The following is a 19720-nucleotide window of genomic DNA, read 5'->3' as shown; positions in this document are numbered from 1 at the left end:
GGGAGTTGCCCAGCACCATGCCCGGCCGCCGTTGTCACCCCGATGGCAATGCTCACACATCGCACCGGGTACTCATTTCAGGCTTAGTCGATCTAGGGGAGGCCCAGGACCGGTTCAGATAATCCACGCGGTGTTGGCCGTGAGCGGGAATCGAACTCGGGTCGCCAGGTTCATAGCGCAGCGCGCTAACCACTACACTGCCGCTCCCCACAGACACACACACACACAGACACAAAAACAACCGCCATTCGCCACTAAGTGGCGGTGACATCACCACGATGCTTGTGCCAGGTTATGTGCACCTTGAGGCCACTAGAAGTGTCGAACGCCCGCTGGCAGGAGGTCACGGGGCAGACCCAGCAGGTGCCACGGGTCGACTGACTGAGATGACTGAGATGACTGGCTGATGCACCACCTGTGCCCCTTACTGTGCCAACCTGCTGTGCCTTAGCCACACAGCGCTCCGCTCATTGTTGTGAGCGTCACTCCTCCGCCCTCCGTTGTTGTTGGAGGGCGACTGCCTCCAACTGCCCAGCAGCGTCCTTCACGAGCCTCCTCCACAGAGGCCGATCTTGACACCGCTGGTACCAGTCATCGGCAAATCCACTCAGCTCCACATCCTCTTGTACCACATCACTCCATCTCTTCTCTAGCCCGTGCCGCGCCCATTTATCCCTCTCGATCCGGCTGAACAAAAGGTGTTTAGGCATGCAGTGGCTGGGCATTCGGGCTACATGGCACAGCCAACGCAGCCTTGCCTGCCGTAGGAGCTCACCGATGGGACTTTGTCCAAATCTTTCAAGGATTTGTGAGCTCCTCACACAATCCAGCCTGGTTAAACCCAGGATGGATCGTAGGAAGGCCAGCCAAAATGTTTCTAACTGGCGAAGATGTTCCATTTGGGGGGGTCACGTTTCTAAAGCGTAGAGAAGGGAGGGAATGACTGTGGATTGGGAGATCATCTCTGCCCGGTGCCTTTCCTGGTCTCAGACTCTGGATCACTTTTAGTACTTCCTCAACAGATGGCACCTCAGCCAACCACTCACAAGGGGTGACTTCTTAAAATATTTGGGGCACCGCAGCCTCTGCAGGCTCATCCCCATGTCGAGGGATTTCCCTTCCCCCAGGACTTCACAGAAATGCTCAGCAAATCTGCAAACCTGTTCGTGGGGGTCGGAGATTGGATCCCCGTTTTTCCCCCTAATGATGGTAATAGGTATGGCGCTGCAGGTTACTTTTTTGATGGAGTTAAATAGGGATTTGTGATCGCGGGCCATTGAGGCAGACTCCATCTCCACAGCAACCCGCGACCACCACCCATCCTTTTAGCGCCTCACGGCTCTCCGAACCTCTGAGCGAAGGCTACGGTAAGCCTCCTCATTCTCTGACGTGGGATGCTGTAGACAATTCGAGTGGGCCTGTCGCTTTATCTCAACTATCCTGAACACCTCCTCTGTCAGCCAGGGTTTCTGGGAGGTCTGGACCGCAGTCACAATCCTAAACCTCACCCATGTACCCTAGACATCTGGAGGAGTGGGGGACGATGCTAACCCCAGCCGCAAGTGATGATTAAATTCTTGCTTGCAACTTTCATCAGCTAGCTGAGACCAGGCCACCTTAGGTTGGAATGGGGTCCTGGGTGTATACCCACCACCCGAGTGGAAGAATGGCAGGCGCATCTTACAGATGACAAGTCGATGGTCAGAGGGCAGATCAGCTCCACGGTAGGTCCTGGTGTCAAGGACATGGACCCACATCCGCTGATCCGTCACTATGTAGTCCAGCAGATGTTCTTGCTTGGACCCGGCATGCGTCCATGATGTTGTGTGGATGCGCCGATGCCTGAACAGCGTGTTGGTAATTTAAAGCCCATGGGCTGCACAAAAATCTAGCAGCCTCCTACCGTTGTTATTGAGCTGATCTGGCCCATGCTTTCCAATCACTCCAGACCAGGTGCCAGCATCATGACCAACTCGGGCATTAAAGTGACCCAACAAGATGACTCTATCCCGAGGGGCCACTTTAGCCAGCACCTATGACAGGAGGTCATAGAAGGCATCTGACTCATCGACCTTGCCAGCATCCCTCCACGGATGTTCGTCTTCGGTGGGGGCATAAGTAACCCTGACCACCACTCCTCGCCTCCGGTTGATGGGAAGGCGAGCCCAAAGTAGCCTGGGGCTTACAGCTTCCCACAAATCACCGCCACGCTCCCACGCCCCCTTCATTCTTTTGTTCAGAAGAAGAGCCACTCCCTGTTGTTTAGTAGTCTCCTCCCCGAGTAGAGGACTGTCCACTCCTCATAGTGGCAGGAGCCATAGCTGGTCCACCGGACCTCCTGATTGGCACAGAGATCCAGACGGTACCGGCCCAGCTCCCGACAGAGGAGTGGCAGCCTCTCCTCCGCAGTGAGCGTTCGAACATTCCACGTGGCCATCCGTAGTGGCTTTTTGTTGTTTATGGAGGAGCCCCGAGGGTAAAGAATCAATCTCCTGGCTCCGCCAAATGGGGTTTGGCCAGGAGACGTCAAAGACGCCTGTCCCCCCGGGGCCTCCGGCACAAGCTTATTCATTAGATATTTTAGACATGGTTTAGTGGTAATTTATTGAAGGTGGAGGGGTTACCAGCCCCTCGCACCCGTCCAGAGCCCCCATTTAGCTGCTGTGGTGGCCACAGACGCAATGAGGGGAAAGGCCAATCGGAATTGGCCCTCCCCCCACGGCACTGCCCATGACGTTGCCCGTCCGGCACCACGAGGAGGGAGGGGGTTGTTCTGCCAGACACAGACACACACACACAGACACACACACAGACACACAGACGCACACATAGTACCACCACCACCTGCGGAGGCGTTGTGGCGTGCGTCAGCTTGCGGCATCGCCGGTACATCCACACGGAGAGCAGCAGCAGCAGCAGGAGCAGCAGCAGCGTCGTGACGGCCAGCAGGGCCACCGGCGTGGGCACCGGCCTGGCCACCGGCGTAGGCTGCTGAGTGCCCTCTGCAACAGGAGGCTCAGCTGTGAAGCCACTCACAGGGGCTGCTCCCATAGACTGCAATGTTAAAGGCTGCCATAGACTTCAATGTTAAATCCTCCCATATACTTAAATGTTAAAGGCTGCCATAGACTTCAATGTTAAAGTCTCCCATAGACTTCAATGTTAAAGTTTCCCATTAACTTCAATGTTAAAGGCTCCCATAGACTTCAATGTTAAAGGCTCCCATAGACTTCAATGTTAAAGGCTCCCATAGACTTCAATGTTAAAGGCTCCAATAGACTCCATTGTTAAAGGCTCCCATCGAATTTGAAGCTTTCGTGACTGCAGGAATCCATACTCTTTGGTTCTTTCGGCAAAGTCACGTAGGTATAAAATAAAATAAATCACGACGTCATCAGCTACCATTCCTGGATGTTTTGATCGAGAAGAGACCTGATGGCTTGTTGGGACATTCGGTCTACAGGAAAGCCACCCACACGGATGCCTATCTAAAGCCTGACTCCCACCACCATCCAGCCCAGAAGAATTCCCTCGTCAAAACACTACACCATAGGGCCCGTTGCATCTCCGACCAGCACCACCTAGCCAGTGAGTTGGAGCACGTACACCAAGCCCTCAGGATGAATGGATACTCGGACCGTACATCTGCAAAGCTGTCTCCCCAGCCATGCGGAGACAACCTTCTGAGGATCCAACCAAGACCATCACTTTACTGTACATAGCAGGGGTTACCAAATAGATTTCCAAAATCTTAAACAAGCACAATATCCAGGTTCATTTCAACACAGTACACAAAATCAGTGATTTAATCCCATCTGAAAGGGATGTGATTCCTGACATGCAATACCCTGGTGTCTACAAACTGAGTTATGGTTGAGGCAACAGTGACATTGGGGAAACGAAACGACATGTCTCGGACTGTGTTCGTGAACACAAGGTAGATCTGAAACACGGTAGGACTAATACCTCTGCCGTTGCCGATCATTGTTTTAACGCTGTGGGTTCACACGAAATTGATTTTTCCAAGACGGAGGTACTCTGCAAACCTACCGGCTACCTTCAGAGATTTGTTCATGAAGCCATCCAGATACATAAACACAGACACAACTCCAACCAAGAAGATGGGTACACACTGAGCAATCATTGGAAGGACGTTATTAACCAGGTACAGTCTTAACTGACTGTGATGTTTCCATCCTACCTGCCTATGTCAGCTGTTATTTCCGACTCTCTGTGTGTATCTCTCTATGCATCTCTCTTAGATATCTCATGCTCACATGTCCTTTTGATTGCACTCTCATGCTCACATGTCCTTTAGATTGCACTCTCATGCTCACGTGTCCTTTGCATTGCACTATCATGCCTTTGGATTGCACTAACATACTCACATGCCCTTTGGATTGCACCCGTTGGGTTTGCACGCATGCCTTTGGATTGCACCACTCTTCGATTTTACAATAACATCACGCTAATCTCTCACATTAACATCGCCACTTCCATGCCCTCGTCGAGGAGGCCACTCTCCTATCTTAAATTTCGATTTAAAGCTTTTGTGACTGCAAGGGTTCATCTTCTTTGGTTCTTTCGGTAAAGTCACGTAGAATGAGAATAAAATAATAAATTAATAAAACAACACAATAAAATTCTCACGACGTTTCGGCCACAACACAAGTGGCCTTCTTCAGGTGAAAGGAACAGACCTGTCGGGACGACAGAGCTTCAATGAACGTTGTTAAGATTCGTAGCGTCTTTTAAGCTGGTTTACAGAAGTGAGGCACCTTGACCCTTTCAAACCTTGACAAAGGTGCCTCACAATTTAAGGCCACACAAGCAATTGTTTACTTTGAGGCTAAAGCAACCTATTAGTTAATGATTCCTTAACACTGCTTTTTGTTTGCCTCCACGAGTGTGCAAGGACTCTAAGTTATATTTATTTAACGATGAGTGAATGTATTTAATAAACACATTTTTCTAAAAAGTAGATTTGTTTGCAAAATACATTAATTTATTTAACACGCAAATTTATAATTAGATATCACTATCAAATTATTTTTTCATTTACTGCTTCATAATTTATTCAATAAAAATAGTTTATTGAATAAATATATCTCTTTCCTTTCTTTTTTCCTTTCATTATTTTCTTAAACGAGGATTCTTTATTCATCCTCAGTTTACATTCTCTCAAGGGGAGCTCTGTACAGAAGCGCAGCACCACAGTCAGGTAGAAATTGAAGGCAGCAGGAATAAAATGGCCACCTACGCAAAGGTCGCAGCTGCCAATCTGCCTGGAGTCACGAGGCCCCCCACTAGGGCCTCTCCTCCAAAGCGAACCCCCCCAAGCGCGCAGCGACCACTGCCGCTGCGCGAGAACGGCATCCGCTGCTACACCTCGAGCTCCGTCACGATCGAGGCGTACGTCGAGGCCCTGGCCGCCATCGTCCCGCCAGCCACCATCACCCACGCCTCGAAGGTCAGCGGGAAAGCCGTCTTCTTCCTGACGACGAAAAAGGTGGCAGATGCGGCCGTCGAGAAGGGGATGACCGTGGGGGGACTCCACGTCCAGCTGGAACCCATCGCTTCGGTGGCGGCGCGAATAGTCGTTTGGAACGTGCCGCCCTACATCCCCGACAAGGCCGTGTTGGAACACGTGTCCAAGCTGGGCACCATCGTGGTGCCAGTACGTGCACTGGCACTGGGGTGCAGAAATCCTGCTCTCAATCACATTTTATCTTTCAAGAGGCAGGTGCACGTCCTGCTGACTACCGGACAGCAGGAAGAGGGCTCGTTTGTCATTGTCAATGCAGGCATTGCCCATAGACTGTTTTATGCCAAAGATTGCATCAGATGCAATCTTTGCAAAGAAGAGGGGCACTTACGAAGGGATTGCCCTAAACCAACGACGGCGAGGGTCGGAGAAAAGAGCGGGGAGGAGGGAGGCAGAGCAAGGGGGGCAAAGCAGCAAGAGCCCCTATTGCAACAAGCCCCCCAACAGCCCACACCGGGCCCGCGAGCCACGAATCCTCCTACACCTGAAGTCGTGGCCCCAACTTCGCCGCCTCAAGGAACAAATCGCAAGAGGAAGAATACAGAAGGACCCGGATCTCAAGGGTCAAATTCAGAGGAGGAACCCCTCCCAGACCTCGAACAGGAAGAAGCGGTGAAACACCCCACACCAGGGGAGGAAGCAGAACAGCTGCCAGACGCCGAAGACGCGGTTTTTGCCTTCCCGGATGCCACGCCGAGTGACGCGTGGGCGGCGAGGAAGAAACCCGCCAAGAGGAAGAAGCAGCGTGCGTCTGGGGAAGGGTTTCTACAGCAGGAGACCGTCGACGATGAAGGCGACATCACCACGGAAATCGACCCGCCTACTGTTGTCATAGAGACTCACTCCCCACCAGCTATACAGGAAGTCCTTGACCAAGAGGTAGAAGTTGGCAGAGAGACACTCACCAAGGGCAAGGACGAAATGGATGGGAATGAGGAGGAAGGTCCCCGTCCCACTGCTGATCCAAAACCAGCGGAAGAGACACCGGGCCATCCACCCGAAGAGCCTGAGCAGGAGCCATCCCAGGCCATCCCTGACACTGGGGGAGAGGACGCTGCTGGGCCATGCGCCAGCTCAGCCGCTGCAGCCCTTCTAGCGGAGCCGGACGCCGAGGAAATCGATTCAGATCGGGACGACTGCTTCAGCATGGGGAGCGAGAGCAACCAGGGGTCTACACTCCTTGACCCTCAGACTCCCCTGATCTCCTCGGAAGATCTCTGGAAATTCCTCGACGAGACCAACATGAGGAAAGACAGAGCAGACATTGCCTTGGCTCGATGGAAGGACAGCAAGGCAATAAAGGCCTCTGTGACTCAAGCAGAGAGACTCCTTGCCAAGCAGAGACTCGAGTCCCAGGGCAAGGAGAGGGCAAAGCTGACATTTTTCCGCAAACAAATTATAAGGTGGGAGGCCACGGGGGAAAGGAATAAGCAATGCCTATGTACATCGGCTCCCTGAACGTGAACGGGTGCAGGGAGGCAGTGCGGAGGTTTTCCGCAATGTCTCTTGCGAGGAAACAGGCTGCCTCTGTCTTCTTCATTCAGGAGACGCATCTCACGGTCGAGGACGAGGATGACTGGAGGAAGGAGTGGGGAGGGGACTCCTTCTACAGCCACCTTGACAACACCTCCTGTGGAGTCGCGACCCTGTTCGCTAAAGGGTTTCATCCCGAGCTCATCATCCACACCCAAGTGGTGAAGGGAAGGCTGCTCGCGGTAACGGTCAGGGTGGGCGATGTCACCACCCACCTACTGAACATGTACGCGCCTGTGACCAACAAGGAGAAGATCCCGTTTCTGCACCTCCTGAGGAGGCACCTGGCCGGGATTCCGGACGACGAGTGCGTGATTGTGGGTGGCGACCACAACTGCACACTTGGCGCCCTGGATCATTCGGGGGGGCAGCTGGGGGGAGTAGGGCCTAAGAGGGAAATGCAGGGACTCCTGGAGGACGCCGCCTTGGTGGATGTGTGGCGCATACATCACCCGGGCCAACGCCAGTTCACGTACACGAGGACGAGGCGCGATGGCTCGGTGACGCAGTCCAGGCTCGACAGATTTTACATCTCTAAGAGCTTTGTGATGTGCGCCATAACGACTGGCATCAGGGCGGCACCCTTCACGGACCACAACCTCATCGTGCTCCGTGTCAGGCTGGAGAGGGCCCGTGAGGGCGCGTCCCACTGGCATTTTAACAACTCACTGCTGGAGGATGGCACCTTCTTAGAAATGTTCGAGGACTTCTGGGAAGAGTGGCGAAAAAGCAAAACGCAGTCCGACTCTCTGGCCCAGTGGTGAGATATGGGCAAAGTGCACACCAGGCTGTTGTGCCAACAATACACCTGGGGGAGCACCAGACTGAAGAACGTGGACATCACCGACATGGAAGCCCGAGTCCTCAATTTGGAGGGTCGCCTCGCCGAAGACAGCGACCCTGCTCTTCTCCAAGAATACGAGGAGAATAGGGAGCGTCTCAAAGGGCTACATGAGGAGCAGACGAGGGGAGCGTTTGTGCGATCCCGGGTGAAGCTCATCACGGACCTCGACACGGGATCCCTGCTTTTCTACTCCCTCGGGAGGCAGAATGGGAGACACAAATCCATGGAGTGCCTCTTTGATGGTGACGGTGTCCTGGTGCACGAACTCCAGCAGAAGTCGACCATCATCAGAGACTTCTACGGCAACCTGTTCTCCCCTGAAGAAACATCGGAACCGGCCCAGGCGGAGGCATGGAGTGGTCTACCCACCCTGGGGGAAGACGGGAAAGAGCTGCTAGAGCAAAAGCTCACCAGGACTGACCTTGACGCAGCTGTAAGAGGACTGGCCCCGAATAAATCCCCAGGGTTAGACAGGCTAAAAGGGGAGTTTTACGCCGCTTTTTGGCCATACCTGCAGGAGGACTACAGAGAGGTGCTGGAGGAAGCCTCAGTCGCCGGGGTGATGCCTCAGTCTTGGAGGAGGGCGGTGCTCACTCTGCTTCCCAAGAACGGAGACCTGAGGCACCTACAAAACTGGCGTCCGGTGTCCCTCCTGAACACAGACTACAAAATATTGACGAAGGCTCTCTCCCTGCGACTGAAAGGGGTGATTGCACAAGTCGTAAACGGGGACCAGTCCTACACCATCCCCGGACGAACCATCCACGACGGCATCTTCCTGGTCAGGGACCTCATCGCGGTGTCCCAGAGGTTGGGCATCCCAGTCGCGTTTCTGGCTCTTGACCAGGAAAAGGCTTTTGACAGAGTGGACCACAAGTACCTGCTGGGAACCCTCAAGACCTTGGGTTTTGGGGATGCCTTTGTCCGAACGATCTGCCTACTCTACACCAAGGCGGAGTGCATGATCAAGATCAACGGTGCCCTCACTGCCCCGGTCAAATTCGAGCGAGGAGTGAGACAGGGATGCCCATTGTCGGGCCAACTTTATGCCCTGGCATTAGAGCCTTTCCTGAGTCTCATAAGGCGGAGACTCAGCGGCCTGGTGCTGAGGGAACCAAGCGTCAAGTTGGTCCTGACGGCATACGCCGACGACGTCCTCCTCATCCTGCGCTCCCTGGCTGATGTCGCCCTGCTGCATGAGTGCCAGGAGGTCTTTTCGAAGGCCTCCTCATCAAAAATGAACTGGCAAAAGTGCAGCGGCCTGCTGGTTGGAGCGTGGGACATGACCGAGTGTCCCGAGAAGGCAAAAGCCATCAATTGGAGCACAACATCGCTGCACCACCTGGGAGTGTTCCTCGGACCAGAGGAGGAACCACCGCAGAGGAACTGGGTCGAGCTGGAGGAGAAGGTGAAGGAGCGGCTGGGCACCTGGGGTCGCTTGTGCAAGTTCCTCACCTTCAGGACAAAGACGTTGGTGGTGATCCAGCTGGTGACATCCATGCTGTGGCACCGACTCTTCTCCCTGCACCCCCCCATGAGCCTCGTTAACGCACTTCAGAAGCGAGTCCTCGACTTCTTCTGGTCGGGTGGAGGACACCGGGTCGCGGCTGGGGTCCTGGCCCTGACACTGGACGAGGGCGGTCACGGGCTGGTGTGCGTGCGGAGTCAGCTGGCCACCTTCCGACTGCAGGCGGCGCAAAAGTTCCTGCACGCCGCCCCTGCACCGGCCTGGAGCATCACGGCCTCCTTCCTCCTGTAACAGCTGGGGGTCTGCAGTGCTCAAAACAACTATTCTACATGGACCTGCAGGGCCTCCCACTGGGACAGCTGCCACCCTTCTACAGAAGCGTCCTGCAGACATGGAGCTCCCTTGCCGTCAGGAGGCTGAACCAACCGCAATCCGCCGTGGATTTGGTCTTCGAACCGATCCTCAGGAACCCACAGACAAAGCTGCCATCCACCACCACCACCCCTGGCATGGAGAGGCACCTCGCCAACGCACGGCTCACCAGGATGGGGGATCTGGTGGAGCCTGAAACACGGGGCCGGTGGCTCGGACCAGCAGACATGGCCGCAAAGACAGGGCTGCAGCCGCTCCGGGTGGCTGCCCGGATCCTGGCCGAAGCCAAGGGGGCCTTCTCAGCGGCAGCGGGGAGAACGCCCCCCATCGGCGTTGGGGATGACGAGGCCCCTCTCGATCCCCCTCCACCGGAGCTCTCAGTCGTGCCACTGCATCATCAATGCCGACAAACGAAGGCGGATCACAACCTGTGCCAGCTAGAAGACCTACCGGAGGTGGCCTTCGCAAATGTAAAGAGGAAGGTGCTCTACTCCTACATGGTCCGGTTCCACCAACAGGACACCCTGAGGAGCCACAAGGACCATGCCTGGAGGAAAGCCCTGCCCTGCGTCTCTCCGGAGAGGCCTCGCTAGAGGCAACTCTACTCCAGCCCGACGTACAACCGCATCGGCGACCTCAGCTGGAGCATCGCCCATGGCACCGTCACCACCAACGTCTCCCTGGCGCGCTTCACCGACACGTCCCCGGAGTGCCGGTTCTGCGGTAAAGTGGAGATGGTGGTGCACCAATACATGGAGTGCAAGAGCCTGGACTCGCTGTTCAAGGTCCTGAGAAACATCCTCCTAAGGTTCAGCCTCCACTTCTCCCCGACGGTCCTCATCTTTGGATACCCGAAGGGCGACGGACCCCAACATCTTCAGGGGCTGGTCAACGTGCTCTTCGGCTACGCCAAGCTCGCCATATACAGGGCGAGGAAGGTGGCCCTGGAGGGGCAACGTCCAGCCAGCAGCCTGGGCATCTTCCGCACTCTGGTCGGAGCCAGGGTGTGGCTGGAGTTCCGCCACGCGCGGCTGACCCACGCCGCGCCGGCCTTCAAGGAGCAGTGGGCGCTGGAGGAGGCCGTGTGCTCGGTGGCAGATGACGGAGAGCTCTGCATGCAGATCTAAGCTACCCGTCGGAGGCCATTTGACTGTGGGAAGGGCTGCGTGCAGATGCAGCACTTGTCATAGTTATAAAGAAAAGAGAGAGAGCGCGAGAGAAAGCCAAATGGAGTAGGACGAGAGAGGGCAGAGAGAGAGGGGGGGCAGAGAGGGGGGTAGAGAGAAAGGGGGGCAGAGAGGGGGGTAGAGAGAGAGGGGGGGCAGAGAGGGGGGTAGAGAGAGAGGGAAGGGGAAAGGAGGGAAGAAAAAAATATATATTGTTGGGTCTTTCATTTAAAAGGGGGGGGGGGGTTTACATAAAGCAAAGCATTAAAACAAAACAAAAAAAAACGAAATGATGAACGGAGCAAAGTGCCGACTACACCGAGCATCTTCTTGTTTCCTCTGATCGTAAAAAGAGAGAGAGAGAGCGAGAGAGAGCGAGAGAGAGAGAGCGAGAGAGAGAGCGAGAGAGAGAGAGCGAGAGAGAGAGAGAGAGAGCTTGAATGGCATCAACTCTCCCGGCCTCACGAACCATCTCCAGCGTCTCTCCCGGCTCGAAACTGACCGTGGGCCCTGGGCCGTAGGGCGAAGTCGATGTTACAGAGGTCCCTGTCACAGCAGCAGAAGTAGACGAACGGGTTGCTACTGGACTCCACGCACTTGCTCCTGGTCACAGTGGGAAACCGTGAGGGGGACGAGGGAGCAGGAGGTGGGGGGGGAGGAGGAGGTGATGGGTGGGAGGAGGAGATGAAGGTGAGGAGATGGTGGGGAGGAGGAGGAGGAGGAGAAGGGGAGATGGTGGGGAGGAGGTGGGGGGGAGGAGATGGTGGGGAGGAGGAGGGGGCTGCTGTGTGCTGGTCTGACCGGTCTGCCTCCTCACCTTCCACGGCAGTCGTGGACCCAGCAGCCCTGACGCTCCAGCAGGATGTCGCCCGACACGTTGCGCCACGCCGCGTAGCAGAACCCGCGACGACTCTCCCCCTCCTCCTCCTCCCCCTCCTCCCCCTCCTCCCCCTCCTCCTCCTCCCCCTCCTCCTCCCCCTCCTCCTCCCCCTCCTCCTCCTCCACCTCCTCCTCCTCGCCGCCACCGCTGCCGACACCGTCACAAACCACGGTGCCTCCGGCCGCCGACAGCCCCCCCACCGCCTCCTCCTCCTCCTCCGCGTCGCCGTAGCGGCTGAAGGAGAAGCAGCGACGGTGGCGGCGCTGCTGCTGCTGCTGCTGCGGCGTCTCCACAGCCGCGGGCGGCCAGGCGAGCGCCAGCGACGAGGGCGCGCCTAGAAGGGGTCGTCCAGACGGGGGTCGAGCCGTGATCCGTCAACCCCGCGGGTGTTGCCTTGTACCACCACCACCACTCCCCACACTACTACACACAGTGACCTAACCACTGCACCACCACTCCCCACACTACTACACACAGTGACCTAACCACTGCACCACCACTCCCCACAGTGACCTAACCACTGCACCACCACTCCCCATACTACTACACACAGTGACCTAACCACTGCACCACCACTCCCCACACTACTACACACAGTGACCTAACCACTGGACCACCACTCCCCACACTACTACACAGTGACCAAACCACTGCACCACCACTCCCCACACTACTACACAGTGACCTAACCACTGCACCACCACTCCCCACACTACTACACAGTGACCTAACCACTGCACCACCACTCCCCACACTACTACACAGTGACCAAACCACTGCACCACCACTCCCCACACTACTACACACAGTGACCTAACCACTGCACCACCACTCCCCACACTACTACACACAGTGACCTAACCACTGCACCACCACTCCCTACACTACTACACACAGTGACCTAACCACTGCGCCACCACTCCCCACACCACTACACACAGTGACCTAACCACTGCACCACCACTCCCCACACTACTACACACAGTGACCTAACCACTGCACCACCACTCCCCACAGTGACCTAACCACTGCACCACTACTCCCCACACTACTACACACAGTGAGCTAACCACTGCACCACCACTCCCCACACCACTACACAGTGACCTAACCACTGCACCACCACTCCCCACACTACTAGACACAGTGACCTAACCACTGCACCACCACTCCCCACACAGTGACCTAACCACTGCACCACCACTCCCCACACTACTACACACAGTGACCTAACCACTGCACCACCACTCCCCACACAGTGAACTAACCACTGCACCACCACTCCCCACACTACTACACACAGTGACCTAACCACTGCACCACCACTCCCCACACCACCCCACAGGGACCTAACCACTGCACCACCACTCCCCACACTACTACACACAGTGACCTAACCACTGCACCACCACTCCCCACACAGTGATCTAACCACTGCACCACCACTCCCCACACTACTACACACAGTGACCTAACCACTGCACCACCACTCCCCACACAGTGATCTAACCACTGCACCACCACTCCCCACACTACTACACAGTGACCTAACCACTGCACCACCACTCTCCACACTTCTACACACAGTGACCTAACCACTGCACCACCACTCCCCACAGTGACCTAACCACTGCACCACCACTCCACACACTACTACACAGTGACCTAACCACTGCACCACCACTCCCCACACTACTACACACAGTGACCTAACCACTGCACCACCACTCCCCACACTACTACACACAGTGACCTAACCACTGCACCACCACTCCCCACACTACTACACACAGTGACCTAACCACTGCACCACCACTCTGTTGTATATGAGCCTTTTCCAAAATTGATATTAACAATAATATTTGCCGTTATATATCATATTTTTTTTACAAACGAAAAAAATAATTAATAAAACCCGTAAGCCAGGCACACGAAAAACCAGGTGTCGGTCATAAACAGGCCATTAATAAATAAAGAAATAATAAAACTCTCGAGGCAAGGATGTTAGCAGCTATCTGCGAAGATCTCCAGATGAACAAGAGTTTGATGTGCCCTAAGGGAGGTCACGCAGAGGGAAGCCCTCCGCAAGCCAGAAATGAGGACGCCCACGGGTTAAACTATATTTTTTTAAAACAACGGTTCAAATTTAAAATGCAATAACAAGAATAAGCTAAAGTTAGCGGTCCTCGCGCTCACTCCAATCAAGACCAGGCCACCAGATACATCAGTGAATTATTATCCAATAATTAATTCGCTATCAAATGATTTTCACCTTTAATACTTTTACTGTTAAAACAAAGCTTGGAAACAAAATACCGAGTCACATCAAAGGTTATCGAGAAGGAATGAGGCGAACGGGCAAACTTACGAAAGAGTTTAAACAATATCCCAAGCAACCCCGACCACCTTTGTCTCTCTCACAGCGCGGAGAAGCAGGAATTACACCTTATCACAAGGGGCCATCTGGAAAAGCCAGCCGGGTTTGATGAGGAGACACACCCCACCCCACACACGGCAACCAGACAAACAAGTTTTAAAGAAATTGCAATATAACATTAATAATAACAACGTGTTAACCTTAAACGATATTCCATTATAGAACCTTACAGAACCAAGGGATATGGATTCCAACAATCTGGAAACGGACCTCTTAAACTCAGGATGAAAATTATTTTTATTTTTAATAATTCCATCATAACATTTCGAACCTCGGTAAACCGAGAGGTGTCGGGAGGACGTAGTTACAAACACGAGTCGTGGCGAACATGGGACCAAATGGTATTTGAGAAATATAAGTCGAAAGTATAAAGAGGTGCTCCCGACCACCTTTGTCTCTCCCGAAGAGCGCGAGAGAGGAATTTCACGCCAGGGCAACCAGATCGTTATCGCGGGGACCATCTGCCACACACGGAACTTAGTAGTAGCCCCCACCCCACCCTGCACACGGGCAGCAAAAGAGCGAGCGAGCTTTAAGTTAAACTGTCACACATTTATAAACGCACAAAGTGACGAAAATTAATAAACTAAGTAAGAGCCAAGGTAACGGGGTGGATTAGGCTGGTAGAATGTGGAGTCGAAATTATATTTGCAAAGTATAGAAAGATGGGAAGATCCCGGCCACCTTTGTCTTTCCCTGCAGCACGTGATAAAATGCATACGCTCAGAAGAGCATCTTCACTTGGAAATAAATCAAATACTATGAATCACAAGCAGGATCATAACTGCGTATGATAAGATACCAACTGTGATGTGAAATGTTAAACTTAAAAAAAATCTTAACCATTTCTTTGTGTGTCGGAACGCGTACGGAAAAGGGGGGGGGGAACCCGCCCCTCTCTCTGGGTGGAGGGATTAGACAACCAGACGCCACCAAGATGAATCGAGGTGTCTGTTGTCTTGATGTTTATGGCTTGAGGAAAGACCCGAACAGGACCGTGTCATAAATGACACACACACAAACATACACACTGACACACAAACATACACACTGACACACGAACCCCCCCCCCCACCACCGACACACGAACCCCCCCCCACCGACATACGATCAGATCAAAGATAGCTCCGCCTCGTGAGGGGGAGCCGAGAAGGAGAGAGATTTTTGGCATAAAAAGGAGCCGTTCCAGCATTGAAATCAGCTCATCAGCCCTCGGTGCCAACTCATCAGCCCTCGGGGGCAGCTCAACAGAAGAAGACTCATCTCAGCTCAACAGAAGAAGACTCATCTCTACTCATCTCAGCAGAAGACCCGCTCAACTCATCTCAGCAGAAGACCAACCATCACCGACGCCGGAGACGTCTCTACAACTCGCCGAATTGGCGAGTGTCGCCGATTGGCGACCCGCTGCCGCTGTTAGCGGCCAGCGCCACCACGAGCGAATCGTGAGCCTGCAATCTACAACCGCCGACGACGGAGCACCAGCGTGCCAGCTGCTCGCAGACGTACTGCGCGCATTACCTACCGAGTCCGCGTACAACCGCGCCGCTGCGGGCGTGCTTCTAACGCCGTCTACCAGACGGCCATCTCAGCTACAACAACGCATCTACTCGTTCACCAACGTCCGTCGAGTCCGAACCAACTACTGAAAGAAGAATCAACTGATACGTATGATACACTGCCCCCCACTACACGACAAACCAGACGTCTGCTTGACGCAAAGAATCGATTCCGAACATTGGCCTACTCTTTCACCACTCATACCATTCAACACACACACACACACGGGTCATTAACAAAGCCTAAAAACCTCAAGCCATTGAACCATCCGTGATTGTGGAAACATCGCAACGACCGAGTGAATAATCCATCGTTTTTAAGAGTGTTCATAATTTTTCTCTGTAATATTGTGCTGGGGCTGTACTTCTAACCGCATAAATTACCAACTGACCCATTAACAAGGATTAATTCTTGACACCTCACCACGGAGCGCCGCTCGCGGGGATAGAGAGCGTGTTCAACCGGTTCCCTGTCAGGGGTCTGGCCACAATTAATTAAAAGATTGGCCCGAGATAAGGATCTCAAAAGGAAACATCGGCACCCATTGAATCGCGTTGAGAAGTTGATTAGAAATACTTGAGTCGTTCGTTAATATTTGTCTTTCTGCATAATCTTGCTGGTATCCACGAATGAAATAACGAATTCAAACGCATATTTGTGCCTCCAAGAATAATACTGGTTGGAGTGCCCTGTCAACGAGTAGCGTTGCATAATAATCAGTCATCCTATTGTTAACAACGTGACAATAATCGCGCATGATCAATGACCGAATGCTGTGTTGTGTGACAATTCAAGTAACGAAGCATTGCGGCCATCGAGTGGTGTTGATAAGGCAATTAGAAGTATTTCAGTCGAACGCTTTAAATTCATAATCGTTATGAATCAATGAACGAACATCAACGTGGTACTGTGCTGACGATTTCAAGCATAATAACTTCGCATATCAGAATGTATTAAGGATTGGATACGAATCAAAGACCAAGTGCCGTGTTGTGTAACAATTCAAGCATACGAGTTTGCATATTATAAAGTTAAGGTTTGATAGAATAGTTAGCATGTTTTTAATCTCTCTCTCAACAACCGATCGATTGCGTTACGCGTCGGGAATTAACCACAGGTGCCGCTATCGAGGTGAAACAACGCAATCGTGATGGTATCATGTTAACGCTGTGTTGAAATTCCAAAATCCCGAGATTGAGTTTTTTATATTATCCAAAAATTAAAGTTAGCTAGAAATAAAATTGATTAAAGCAGAAGGTTTGTGTGTGATTCTTCCTGAAATTCTGCATAATATTGTTCTGCGTATGAGATCTGAATCCTGGGGACCTATCATAAGCACACTATCACCACACATAATCCATAACACACATAATTCGTAATGTTCAATCGAGAGTAATCGTATCCTTATCGATAATACGGAATTAAAGAGCAGATTCGAATCGACTCTCTCTCATTCACGCTCACAACGCCTGCGTCACTGCATACGATTAATTGCGTTATTCCAATTCATAACACAATCCTCGTCACCGAGGCTCGACCTGATAATCCATAACGACCTGCATTATCATAACCACGCCCACTCGCAGAAATTAATACGATTATCTCTCGAATCAGCATAATTTATGTGCATAATTACACTAATTAACATAATTTCGGATAAATTATGCAAATTTTAAATTTCATTTAATTTTCATTATTTTCATCAATTTTCATAACACCTATATATACAACAACTCCCCACACTACTACACACAGTGACCTAACCACTGCACCACCACTCCCCACACTAACCACTGCACCACCACTCCCCACACAGTGACCTAACCACTGCACCACCACTCCCAACACTAACCACTACACCACCACTCCCCACACTACTACACAGTGACCTAACCACTGCACCACCACTCCCCACACTACTACACAGTGACCTAACCACTGCACCACCACTCCCCACACTACTACACAGTGACCTAACCACTGCACCACCACTCCCCACACTACTACACACAGTGACCTAACCACTGCACCACCACTCCCCACACTACTACACACAGTGACCTAACCACTGCACCACCACTCCCCACACTACTACACAGTGACCTAACCACTGCACCACCACTCCCCACACTACTACACACAGTGACTTAACCACTGCACCACCACTCCCCACACTACTAGACACAGTGACCTAACCACTGCACCACCACTCCCCACACTACTACACACAGTGACTTAACCACTGCACCACCACTCCCCACACTACTACACACAGTGACCTAACCACTGCACCACCACTCCCCACACTACTACACACAGTGACCTAACCACTGCACCACCACTCCCCACACTACTACACAGTGACCTAACCACTGCACCACCATTGCCCACACTACTACACACAGTGACGAAACCACTGCACCACCACTCCCCACACTACTACACACAGTGACCTAACCACTGCACCACCACTCCCCACACTACTACACAGTGACCTAACCACTGCACCACCATTCCCCACACTACTACACACAGTGACCTAACCACTGCACCACCATTGCCCACACTACTACACACAGTGACGAAACCACTGCACCACCACTCCCCACACTACTACACACAGTGACCTAACCACTGCACCACCACTCCCCACACTAACCACTGCACCATCACTCCCCACACTAACCACTGCACCACCACTCACAACGTCCACCGCAACTTGGTACCCGATTTATCGACCGACTCGGCTCACCGTAGTTACACGTGACGAGGTGGTGGTGGAGGAGGAGAGGCAGGATCAAGTGGAAGAGTAGGCCAAATGTGCAGAGTTTGCGCATCGCCATGAACCCCACACGGAGAGAAAATCGATTGGGACGTTGGGAATTAATTATTGCAGAGTATTGGACGAAGTGAATCAATTCCTATTGGAACTGCATTGGAATCCACAGTAGTAGCGAGTACAGTAGTATAATGGCATCGGATGCCTTTTCGAGAACATGGGAATCTGCCATGGTGATTTGTTCTGATGAAATCGATTCACATTCGGATAACATGGTAATCCATCTTGCTAGTGATTCGAGTGGATGGAATCGAATCCCATTGGGATAACATGAGAATCGATAGTGGTCGACCGAGAGATGTGTGAATCGATTCCCATTGAGAAAGCTTTGTTAAGGGTCTCTATGTTGTGAGTCTGTGGGTCTTTGGATGCGTCTCAGAGTGAGTCTCGGAGTGAATCTGATTGAGTCAGAGTGAGTCTCAGAGAGAGTCTCTGCGTGAGTCTCAGAGTCTCAGAGTGAGTCTCTGAGTGAGTCTGAGTGAGTCTCTGAGTGATTCTGAGTCTCAGAGTGAGTCTCAGTGTTTCTCAGTGAGTCTCTGAGTGTCTCTGAGTGAACCTCTGAGTGAGTCTCAGAGTGAGCCTCTGAGTGAGTCTCTGAGTGTTTCTTAGTGAGTCTGAGTGAGTCTCAGAGTGAGTCGCAGAGTGAGCTTCAGAGTGAGCCTCTGAGTGAGTCTCTGAGTGAGCCTCAGTCTCAGAGTGATTCTCAGAGTGAGTCTCAGAGTGAGCTTCAGAGTGAGCCTCTGAGTCTCTGAGTGAGCCTCTGAGTGAGTCTCTGAGTGAGTCTGAGTCTCAGAGTGAGCCTCTGAGTGAGCCTGAGTCTCAGAGTGAGCCTCTGAGTGAGTCTCAGAGTGAGTCTCTGAGTGAGCCTCTGAGTCTCAGAGTGAGTCTCAGAGTGAGCCTCTGAATGAGTCTCTGAGTGTCTTTGAGTGAGCCTCTGAGTGTCTCTGAGTGAGCCTTTGAGTGAGCCTCTGAGTGTTTCTCAGTGAGTCTCTGAGTGAGTCTCTGAGTGTCTGAGTGAGTCTGAATGAGCCTCTGAGTGTTTCTCAGTGAGTCTCTGAGTGTCTCTGAGTGAGCCT

The 19720-nt window shown here is 52.7% G+C and overlaps 1 protein-coding gene across 1 annotated transcript in view; it reads right to left on the bottom strand.

Moving 5' to 3' along the window:
* LOC142905342 (activin receptor type-2B-like) overlaps window positions 1-18835 on the bottom strand; it is a 33470-nt gene extending 14635 nt beyond the window's left edge. The window contains exons 1-4 of the mRNA XM_076061100.1: window positions 18558-18835; window positions 11746-12142; window positions 11431-11531; window positions 2845-3002 (exon numbers count right to left, since the gene is read on the bottom strand). Coding sequence (XP_075917215.1) covers window positions 2845-3002; window positions 11431-11531; window positions 11746-12142; window positions 18558-18648 — 747 coding nt within the window. The 5' untranslated portion in view covers window positions 18649-18835. The remainder of the gene's footprint in view (window positions 1-2844; window positions 3003-11430; window positions 11532-11745; window positions 12143-18557) is intronic.
* Window positions 18836-19720: the final 885 nt, after the last annotated feature.

Source organism: Petromyzon marinus, unplaced genomic scaffold (genome assembly GCF_048934315.1).
Source record: "Petromyzon marinus isolate PM22_M1 ecotype Great Lakes invasive population unplaced genomic scaffold, UKy_Petmar_22M1.pri1.0 PM_G_Scaffold_27, whole genome shotgun sequence".
In the NCBI taxonomy this organism is placed as follows: Eukaryota; Metazoa; Chordata; class Hyperoartia; order Petromyzontiformes; family Petromyzontidae; genus Petromyzon; species Petromyzon marinus.
This window is presented reverse-complemented; position numbering and strand designations above follow the sequence as displayed.